This window comes from Chanos chanos, chromosome 3, assembly GCF_902362185.1.
Source record: "Chanos chanos chromosome 3, fChaCha1.1, whole genome shotgun sequence".
In the NCBI taxonomy this organism is placed as follows: Eukaryota; Metazoa; Chordata; class Actinopteri; order Gonorynchiformes; family Chanidae; genus Chanos; species Chanos chanos.
The window spans coordinates 51,557,253-51,568,747 of record NC_044497.1 but is presented as its reverse complement, the minus strand read 5'-3'; the positions used below and the strand labels follow the sequence as shown (position 1 = coordinate 51,568,747).

General features: G+C 40.3%; 1 protein-coding gene across 1 annotated transcript; it reads right to left on the bottom strand.

Annotated features, from left to right (window-relative positions):
• Nucleotides 1–3,618: 3,618 nt before the first annotated feature.
• dusp4 (dual specificity phosphatase 4) lies at nt 3,619–8,814 on the bottom strand. The gene is made up of 4 exons (XM_030769102.1): nt 8,342–8,814; nt 7,439–7,566; nt 6,448–6,667; nt 3,619–5,011 (listed from the first exon to the last, which is right to left on the bottom strand). Exons 1-4 carry the CDS (start codon nt 8,715–8,717, stop codon nt 4,635–4,637), a joined length of 1,101 nt encoding a protein of 366 aa, XP_030624962.1. The 5' UTR covers nt 8,718–8,814; the 3' UTR covers nt 3,619–4,634.
• Between the last annotated feature and the right edge of the window lie 2,681 nt (nt 8,815–11,495).

The following is an 11,495-nucleotide window of genomic DNA, read 5'->3' as shown; positions in this document are numbered from 1 at the left end:
TGGCCACACCCTAGTTTTTTTTCTTTCTTTTTTTTTTTTTTTTTTTAAATTGAGGCTCGCGACATGCAAGAATTCTTTCAGCCGGATATGATGGCGATATTATCCGGCCCAGCGTCGGCTCCCCATTCATCATGTGTGAACGAAAAAAGAAAAAAAAAAAAAGACAACAAGTGACCTCTTCCCACCAGTTTAACTGTAACACTATGTTTTAATCCAGTTTCAGATAAAAAAAAAAAGAAAAGCATTATCCTTCAGCAATCCTTTTTTTTCCCCTTTGAACCATTTTATTATGGTTTTTTTGTTGGTATATATATATATATTTTTTTTCTTCTTTTGAATTTGTTTTTAAGATATCTGACACAAATGGACCATTTCAGTATGTACTTCATAGGGACCTGACATTTCTTAGTGTGTTTTGTTTTTCCTCTCCCTTGCATTACAGAAGGTCCATGAAACTTCTTGGTTGTGATGTTACTTTTATTTTTTATTTTTATTTTTTTTTCAGCTTTTCTTTGTTTTAAGAAAGGTTGTCCAGAAAGGTTTCCAAGAGGACAATGCGAGCCACAGATAGAAACCATTCTATCGAAAGAGAGAGTTTGTGTTTAAACATTGATTTCGTTCTTTTACTTTGCACAGAGGGGAAAAGAAAGAAAGAAAGAAAGAAAAAAAAAACAACAGAACAGGCTCGTCTGAATATCCAACTCTTATTTGCCATGTGTCCTAACGCAGAAGTTGTCTTTTAAAAGGGTTTGCACTTTTAGACAGAAACAAATTTAAGTTATTCTAGATTGAAAATGACGTTTAAAAAAAAAAAAAAGACAAAAAAAAAAAGATGTTCAGAAATGTACAGCTTGTGTGATGGACAATGCCTTTGTAAAGCTTTTCCAGTTTGTTTACTGATGATGGTGAGGAGTGGGTTTTATTAGTACTGTACGTTAAGTGGGATTTTTCTTTCGTTTGGATCTGTCCCTCTTTTTCTCTCTCTCTCTCTCGCTCTCTCTCTCTCTCTCTTTCTTTTGATTTTCTGCAGAGTTGACCCGGTTATTCTGCCTTGGGGTCATTCATTTGATTCCTCTCTGTGTTTTTGAGTGATGATATAATCAAGAAGAGGACCCAGGTTTTTTTTTTTTTTTTCTTTTGACTTCTTTCATTCCAGTGTATGCTCTCTGTTTTCAAACAAGCAGCTCTTTCCCTGAGACGCTCAGTAACCGCGGTCTCGTAAAAACACTACTGATTTCTAAACAGCACAGCTAGCCTGCTCACACCACAGACATAGAGTAGATGAAGGAAAACAGCGATCCACAATTTATAGGACTTTACCATTTACAGATTATTACCATTAATTATGAGGATGATTACGATTATTTTGCCGGGGAATTGGACACAGTCGCTTTCCCTCTCTTTGGGGTTGTGTAATCGGGTGTAGGCACTGGACTTTGAGCCGTACGCGCGGCGTGGGACTGGTCTGTCTGTATTTAGGCCTCGGCGCGGACCCAGACAGTGTACTGTTCCTCTTGACCAACAAGAGAGAAAGAGAACGCTTAACTCACCCTTTATCCAAACTACTACTCCTTTATTTTTATTTTAATTTTTTTTTTTTTTTTTTTTAAACTTCAGTGTAATTGAAACAGATCCTACAATGGCCTGTTCACCCCAAAGCCATCTGCTGACTAATCAAACACTCCTCAGTCATGCAAAGCGGTCTTAATAAAGTTCCATACAAGTATCTTTGGGGTCCTGCTTTGTTCTGAACGTGCTCGGTCAAAGCTTTGTTTACCATTTATAATCTTTTCAGTGTGCCGTGTGTGAAATATTATTCAACTGGTGAGATACGCGATCTTGGGGGAGGGAGTGGGGGGTTGCAGATGTCCATCAAATATTTATTTTCTGTGATATTCGTTGGTAACTTCTAGAGCGAAGCTCTTTGTTCTCGCCGTGGTCCAACCGACAAAAAGAATAGTAAAGATACCGTGACCCTGGCTGTAGAGAAGATGCTGAAAATGAATAAAACATACGCAGATTTGCAGGATGCAAAGACCTTTAAATCCCCACTGGTTTGTCGGGAGGAGGGGGAGCTTACCTGAAACATACAAGCGCACACCTCTTGAATCAACCTCTTTATTTTATTCCTAGGTAAATTTAAACACTTCTGATATGTTTAGACTTCTGATTTCATAATATTGATAATATTTAAAATTGATGGAATCGGAAAAAGATGATTTTACTTCCAAACGCGTTCTATCTTTAAACTGCGATTACAAAACCACTCACAAGGGGGCGCTGTTGTATTATTATTATCATTATTATTTTTAAAGAAAAACCTGACACTCTTGATAAACACTTTACTTTTCCACCCCCTATTGTGTCACCAATTTTCTCCCTTTATGCTTGTGCTACACAGACATAATTATGAGGTTGCTCATGCAAGGATCATGACTCAATCTTAGCAATTGTCTGAAAAGAATAGTGATACGTTAATGATACCTATTGTTATAGTCTACAGTGCATAGTGTAGGAGAATGATCTCTAATTTCACATCACGAATAAGCACACCAGCCTTTCATTTAAGAACGTTGTTATATTTAACCATTGGAATCAAGAAATAAATAAAATATACATATCGTACAACAAAACATAGAGGGAAAAGATTTAAAAATCGAACCGTTTCGGGATGATATTGCCAGGAGGACGGACAATAACGTTTGACTGGACAGTTACAGTAAAGTATTGCATTCATCAGTGATTGTTGATGGACAATTTCGATTTGTTTTACATAACCAAAACTAATTTAGGTTACCAAATGTACAGTAATCAGCTACCACCCACTATCCCAATAATGTGCAAAACGAATCATAAAATAGAATACAATATTGCATCACTTAAAAGTGCTCTATAAAAGGTGCCCACATTCCTCTAGAAAAGGAGGACATCACATGGTTTTTTTTTTTCCTCCATTTTGAACGTTCGAACGTACCGCCGCTTAGGCCGATCCTTCGACGGAATCGAAGAATCCACATGCAGTTTCTCTTACAGAGCTGTGTCTCCGATACATTGAAATGGGGGGGTAAAAAGCAATGGGCTTTCAGGAAGGCCATTTACAGTAGCTTTCTCACTATCACTATACGCATATTTCCAGTGTAATTACATGTGGATATTTCTATATATGAGGTTTTGTGCATCTACCCTTTAGCGATAATGGAGCTGGTGATAACCCGGAACTGAGATATTATCATCACATCTGTTTGGTTGTGAAGCTATGACAATCCAACATCTGTTAGCCTTCCAGAGAAAACCCAGACACCAAAAAACACTCCTTGGTACCTTCCTGTTCTAAAACAAACAAACAAAAAAAAAAACCATTCCAACTCCTCCATAGTCATTAATGGTAAGGCAGTAAAGCAGAAAATAATGACAGGACCTTCTGTATAAATCTACAAAAGACAAAATCAAATACACAAAAAAAAAAAATGTAACAAAAGAAAATGTAATAAGAATAAAATAAAATAGTGCTTTGGTGGCAACTGCTAATGAAGAAGTAGTTATTGCTCTAATTCATGAGAGAAACAGCTAGCGTTAACATTGTATTGCAGTTGAAAGTGGGTTTTTTTGTTGTTGTTTTTTTGTTTTTTTTTTTTTTTACATTTCATTCGAGAGAGTTGTCTGTTGTTGGTCTGCCTTTTGTTTGTGTGATCCTAAAAGGAAGGTTGCTGAGCGAAAGCATCCGGGAAAAAAAGAGTCCTGTACCTTTTTTTTGTCCTCTGTACAAGGCACTGACTAAAAAAAGAAAAAAAAAAGAATATAAATAATGTCAAAGGAACAAAATGAAAACCGTTCCCTGCCAGACCTCATTTCCAGACCACCTTGTCACGCGGCACAGTATTTAGCACCCTTACAGGTAGCCAGTCTCAGATCTCCGGCAGGTCTGTCCTATTTCAGGGTTTGAGTCTTTCTGTCAGTCCTGCCTCTCCCCAAAGGGAGAGAGAAGGTGGTTGGAGGGTTAGAGGAGTGGAGGAGGTGATAAATGGGAGGCGCAGACGCGTCGGGCAGCACCTGTCAGGGCTGACGAGCTTTACGCTCTCTGGCAGGAAGAAAGAACGCGGGCCGGGTTTACAACGGGAGAGCTACTTTTACCCGCTCCGAACTACCCTCATGTCAGGGAGCCATCTGCCAGCAGTTCTTTAGAAGTCTTTGGAAGCAACCGCAGGAAATGACTGGACTGAAGGCTGGATGGACCTAAGCATATTACTATTTTTAGTCTTTAGAGATTCTTCCGCTGGGTCCGGAACAGACGTAGGGACTGTGGTAAGGAAAAGTCACACTGGTTGAAGGGTGTGTAGTGACTGTCCCATCACTTTGACATGGCCCGCCTTCAGATTTCTTGTGTATGGGTAGTGGGGACAGCTTGTTGTTGTTGTTGTTGTTGTTGTTGTTCAACTCTACTTTGGACCAAAAAATGAAGAGGTGATCTCTGGCCCATTGGTTTGTTTCTCTTGACAGTGCTGACCATAAGAAAACATTTATCTCCCTTGGAAAAACTCGCCACACTCAACAGCCTTCTTCTGTCCCCATGCTGGGACAGATCTCCGTGGAAGCTTGTGTCTAAGTGTCTCTATGGCAACAGCTCGGACATTGTATCAGCAGCTTGGTGAGGTTGTGATGGGGCTTTGAAGGTAGGACAGGCTACTGGCTTGGGTGTGCGTAACCACGGAGACAGGGAAGCTGAAGATGAACGGTGATGTGGGGGTGGAAGACTTGGGACCAAGAGTTGCAGAGGGACTGGCAGCCTCCACGGAGCAGGACGTGGCCAGCACCTGCGACTCGAACTGCAGGAGCTGACCCATGAAGCTGAAGTTGGGGGAGATTATGCTGCGACGTTGTTTGACAAACTCAAAAGCCTCCTCCAGACGAACACGCTTCTTCTTCATCAGATAAGCCAGGCATATCGTGGCCGACCGCGAAATCCCAGCCTGACAGTGGACCAGAACACGCCCATTCGAGTCCTTCACAGAGTCTAGAGGATGAAGGGGAGTAGTCATTAAATAAGGAAACTCAAAGAAAAGATGTGGAAAATAAAACAGTATTTTTTTTCCATCTGTCTCATAATCTCAGCATTGCATTATAAGCACAGTGCTGTTTATAAGACAGAAAAAAACCCATCATATTGTATTTTTACAAATTATTCACATTTCAGAAGGAAGAAACAAAGAAAGCATGAATGAATGAATGAAAGCAAGAGCAAATAATCACATTGACTTTAATACTAAACCAAGGATATGCTAATTATTTGTCTAGACAGTCCTAGTTGAGAAAATCACTTCCAAAAGCAGTCTTCAGACAGACAGAGTAAATGGATAGGCTTCACACCCTCCCCTTCAGTAACACAGGTGAACATCAACACCCTGCAATGCTAACAAGCTAATTAACGTGGAAGTGAAAAAAATGCCAGGAATGGGGAGAGAGACGCATTTGTGGCATTGGTCATGTTAGCCTTTCAGAAACCGGATTATAAGCGGTTATTCTCCGTTTTGTTTTCACAGCGGTGCACTTTTTCTGCAATAAGCAAACCTTATTTTTGCGATACACCTTTTTCAGTGTGTGCACAGTGAAACACACATACTGGGATCTAAGGTAACACCAGACCCAAGCACCCCCGAATAGGGGATGAGTCAGACTCTGGTCCCTGAGCGCCGCTCTCTGACGCATGCATACACGCATTCGCTTCCCTACACACACACACACACACCTAGGGAAGCTCATGAATGCGGCAAGCCTACTTCAAGGCTCCACTTCACTGCAGATGCTGCGGAAGATGTTGTGTATTCGGGTGGAATTGGATCTTAAGGATCCCCCCTCCCCCCCCCCTTTTTTTTTCATCTTCCCACCTTGTTGGTAATCCCCCTGCTAAAGGGAGACCCACCCATGAGGTAAACAGCAAGCTGCCTTTCCATTCATGAGTGCACAATTCTCCCACTTAATATACACTGAACATGACAAACAGTCTTTATAGTAACCCTTTTAAAAACATAATATAATATAATCTCATTATCCAGAATCATACACTGAAGCTCAGCGACGCAGTTCAGCTGAGAATAAACCTGTGTATTATTTTCCACTTGAAAGGTTTCGAACTAGATCATTAATAATAAAATAACTATTCCCCGAAAACAAATGACCGACAGCAGTCGCAGTTGTGTGACAAGGTGCCAACGAGTGAAGGGGCGACATGAGCGAATGTGAAAGCCTCGAGAAAATCTGGTAAAGGCTAGTTGTGTAATGTGTACCCGTCTGTTAATCACTGACTAAGTTCGAGTCGTTCAACAGAGCATTTGGATGAGGACTCACGAAGACGCATTATGCATCCCATCACAAAGCATTATCTCAAAGTCCCTTTGTGCTATAAATGACTATAAGAAAAGGTCAAGATATTTTGTAACTGTATCAACGCACCTATGAATTCAATGGCTTCGATGAACCAGGAGCTGATATCTTCTTTGTGGTTGTCCTCCACTGGGATGCATTTATACTGGTAAGCCCCCTCAAAGTGGTTGGGGCAATTTGAAGACACATTCAGTAAGGCAGAAATTCCCATGCCATCCAACATGTCCTTTTTGGAAGCATGTAGAGCACTGCCTAAAAACAGGAAGGGCAGGATTTCCACAGGTCCACCCTGAAAGAATTGAAAAGATTTAAGGGAAATTATTGAGATTTCTTGTAGTTTGTACATTTAATCATTTTATTCAATGAGAAACCTATTTCTACATAGAATTTCTAATTAACTTGTGTCTGTATGTTTCTTTAGCACTAGATGGTGCCCCTTCCATTTTACTAAAAGATAGAGGCACAAGTGGATGAATAATTGTTTGCTTTTACATACACAGATTAGTGTTTTCATAGTGTAATGACAGTGAATACACATGTTTACTTAACCAAAGTGGTAAGAATATTTAGGTTGAGCGTATATGTATGTACACATATATACACACACACATACACACACGACTCAACCTTTATGTAGTATAAATAAAATATAAATGGTATTAGTCTTTTATTCTTCGGACTGCCTTCTTCCTGGGCGGATCTATTTTTGAAAGACATCACGCACAGAAATAAACTTCGTCCACCGAAAATGTGGTTCCTCTAATAAGGTGCATTGATTTGGTGAGAGAGAATATCGATCAGGTACTCTCTTATGTCATCGGTGCCCCACTTTTCAAATTGCAATGTCAGGAAATGATCGATGTGTAAAAACAACTAACGGGTCCATCACAGCTCGCCAACCTCAAAAAAAATTGAGAGGCTGAGCAAATGCGCACTGAGTGCGGTAATCACACCGGAAAAGCAGCGGATGGCAGCAATTAACAAGACATAAAACGTTACACAAGGCAGGACATTAAGCTGACCCCAAGGTCAGCGATGCAAATTGTTTTAAAAATGTTACCTGGTCGTGGTGCGGGGTTCCACAGGAAGAACAGCTGGCGTCAAAACTGGACTGACTAGCGGGCACTGGCAACGATTTGGTTTTTAAGCAGAACTCGGGATACTGGGAGGAAAATCTCTCGTAGCCCCCTGTGAAATTGGCACATTGTTGAAAACAATGAATACAGTGAACACACAATTATTGCTCTGATTGTTGTAGTAGTCGGCGGTAGTCTTTAAGACAATAACAAGTTAAGAATGATAAAGTACAAACATCCCTGTATGAGGGGAAATTCTGTAGATTATACGTCGCCTCTCACCCCGTGTAAGAGGACAAAATTAGACGTGACACCACAAACTTAATAAAGATGAAAAGGGCCATATGGGAGACTGAATATGGAAATGACTAATATTAGACAAAGACAGGAGAATATACACCGTATTCGGAGTTCTTATGAGATCCTTTACAACAATAATATTTCAGCAGTTAATGCGTTGACATGACAGGGATGTTTGATGTTGAATAGACGTAAAAATTTAAAACGTAAAACTACGTTATTTCCAACTCTGGTCCAGAAAACTTGCTGAAATACACTCAGAATTTGTGAAATCGTGAGATAGCGTCGGTATTACTGATTGTGGGTCCGATATGCCAGAGACAGTGTTAGTGGATAGCTAATAGATACTTAGATGCGAGATTTCAACACGCCCAGCTATTGCTATGTGCATGACATCATTATTGTGAGGCTGCTTCACTCGGTTGCATTACGCCACATGGATGGAAACAAATACTTTTTCAGTAATCTTAAACTGAAAATCCAAAAATTAAAAAAAAAAATCAATTCAATTGGTTTTGAAATATAACTTAAATTTTAAAGAAATATTTTCCTCTCAATTTCCATCTCATACATTCTAGGGATTTTACCTTTAAGCAGATACACTTTTGTTCCAAATGTATCCCTGTACAAGGCATTAAGCGCCAGCGCGATTGTGCCGTCCTCTCTTATAGTGTCTATATCTGAAGTCCTTTCATCGTACAAGATAACGGCGGAGTAGAGCCCTGCTTTTAGTCGGATTTTGACTTCTTCGTCTCCAGACAGAATCTGGTCCAAACTCACAGAGCCTTTCGCTCGTCTTCTTACGATGGTGTTACACCGAATATTCACAGCACCTCTGATATGCCCCGCGCTGAACGCTAAAAATGATCTGCAGTCCAACACTAGACATTTTGCACTGTCGTCCTTCATCAACCTCTTCAAAACACTGCAGTCCATTCCGCAAAGTTCATCCATTGTAACCATTTTCTGTCACTGTTGGTTGTACACCACGACAAATTTTTGGTTAATCTAACGAAAAATAATGTATATGTTTCATGAATCCAGGGCAAGCTCGACAGAATGTTGTGCTGTGATATCCTCCTGAGAGCATTACTATATCGGCCAGTTACCTCTTTCCGTTTTATGAATGGAGCTCAGACTCTCGCTCCATAAAAGGCTTGTGGCGTCACATTGTGGATGACGTCTTCTACTAGGACCATTCATTAACCGCGGTTTCTTTCCTCCATTCATAAAAACAAGTCGACGATCGATGATCAGCGGTTTGACCCGACACTATCTAGAATATTTATATATCAAAAAGAATGTATTATTCAGAGAATTTGACAGCACTCTTACTTTGTCTTCTATGTGCACAATGAGGCACCATTCAGAATTCGGTGAAAAATAAACGACAACTAAAAGCGATTTTTTGACATATTGAGAAACCACCAACTGAAATTAAAAATCGAATGCTTGCGGTTTTCCACGAAACTCTGTCCCCAATACCCACCCCTCCCCCAGTTCCACATCCAACCCCAATCATCAGTCAGACCCACGGCCCCCCTTTCTGCCTATCTCACACACGCACGTTTGCACGCGGATAAAAACACACGCGTACTAACACGAGAAATGAAATTTGTCCTGGATGCGTCCTCCATTTCCAGGATTAAGTAAATTTCTTTGGGAAGGAGGTCAGTTATCCCGAGCTGGTGAATGATACATGGAAACACTACAGCCAATGCTTCCTTCTGAAGAGCTAATAATTAGGTTAAACATTGTAGAGACACAATGTGAACAAGATAATTTACAGAAGTTTATCTAAAACATGTTTGACAGCAGGAGTACTTTGTTTAATAGGTATAATGTGCCTGGTTAATGCAATTAAAGGATCAGAGATTTTAAAATATAAGTATTAATTCAATGTAACGAGAAGTTGTCTCTAAAGCAGCTGAGTTCTTTCTGTGCAAAGGGCAGATTTGCAAACAATAGAAGTTGAAGACTGATCACAGTTTGACTAACTGCTGAGCACAATTACTCTGAAAGCAAGATTAGTTTCACTCAACCGCCAACAACACCAAACCTGGAAACAGGGGTGGGGCATTGAGGTGGGGGTATGTCACACATGTTCAAAGAACAGTCAATCAGCCCTCCCACAGTTCGGCCAATGACTAAGAGAGACCCGAGATAAGATGTTAGACTACAAGCTGCCAATCTAAACCTTCTTAAAGGAGCAATAGGGATGTCAGAAAAGGGGGGGGGGGGGGGGAGGATTGCTGGTTGGGGGCTAATGATTTTCTGCTCAAACATTTTACATGCTATGAAGTGAGGTGATCTGTTTACCTATTGATTTATTTATTGTCAAGGTCGGCAGTAACATTAAACAGCTTGTTGCTATGGCTTATTCACAGTAAATTGCATCATAACAGTCTTTTTCTTGTCATCATAACCCATAATAAACCGAGCGAGCAAAACTTATCAATTCTAACCGTTTTTTTTTTTCTCAAATAGATATATATTTGACTCATGAATCAAGAGGGCTGCTGTGCTATCTCTGAGGCAGAGCATTTGCATCTTCTCACATAAGCTCTTTCATGGCTCGTTTGCATGCCAGCTTATCATCACTACTTTTGTCGAATAAGGAGGTAGCGCCTTTATAAGCACTGGATAGTGTTATCGTTATTGTCTGTTATTGCTCTGACCACGACGCTATTTTGGACCTTTCCAACGCAGTTGAATCCCACAGAGGCCTTTGATGAGCACATCCCTGTGCAGATGCTTTCATACTGGTATGAGAAAATATTATAAATTTGTCTACAATTTCCGGAGGCCTAGCCCTGCGTTTTTTTCCTTACGCTGGTTGTCTCGTGCCAACCATAACGTTCATGAAACACTGAAACACTGGAATTTACTTTTAGGGATGACACGCCTAGCTTTTTTTGTTTTCTGTCCGTCTACATTTGAAATATCAGGTTCACCCAGATTGTTTATTTTGTCTGATTTTGAAACTGAGTGTTATTGCTTTCTCTATCAAACACAAAATTTACACAGTATTTTTATTTCAAAAACCTATTTCTGTCCTATTCTGAAGTTTTGCTGATTTTCTATTTAATCACACACAAACAAAGCCCTAGATATTTGTTCAAAGATAACAGCATGTGTTCCTGCCTGTTTTATATATATATATATATATATATATATACACACACACACACACACACACACACACACACACACACACACACATACATATATATATATATATTCTGAGCCTCACAGTTTAGCAACCAGGACTTGTCATGAAAGAGAGCCATCATAAATTTAACATTGTGAAAGATCTGATACACTGGATTCCAGATTACCCATTACTAATGATTTCTCATGAGCCAGTACACATTGTGACCAGGCTCTTGCCTTTGATCTCGTGTGAGCGTAAGGCGTTGGTGCACTCGGCATTGTTGCATTGCGGTAAAAGCTGAAATATGTATGGTAGACTTTGAATGTTTCAAAATGGAAAGGGCTTACGGTTAATGACTTGGTAACAGGATGCTATGCGACTTGAGAGAGGAGCGACGGCCTATAAACGGTGTAAAGCAATGCTGAATTGACATGTGTCCTGTCTCCATGGCAGCTAGTGCATGTGTGCGATGAACAATGCTCTCTCAGGGACTCTCAGTAAATCACAGCTGTCATGGCAACGAGGGAACGGCATAAGAAGAGGTTGCGGAGGGAATGCGGTGGCTCGAAGCGTAGTGGAGTCACATT

Coding starts and splice junctions, on each gene's coding strand:
- dusp4 (XM_030769102.1), bottom strand. CDS start 8,717: ATGGTTACAATGGATGAACTTTGCGGAATGGACTGCAGTGTTTTGAAG. Junction 7,567..8,341: donor AAAAGTGTATCTGCTTAAAG/GTAAAATCCCTA, acceptor CCAATTTCACAG/GGGGCTACGAGAGATTTTCC. Junction 6,668..7,438: donor GAACCCCGCACCACGACCAG/GTAACATTTTTA, acceptor CAATTCTTTCAG/GGTGGACCTGTGGAAATCCT.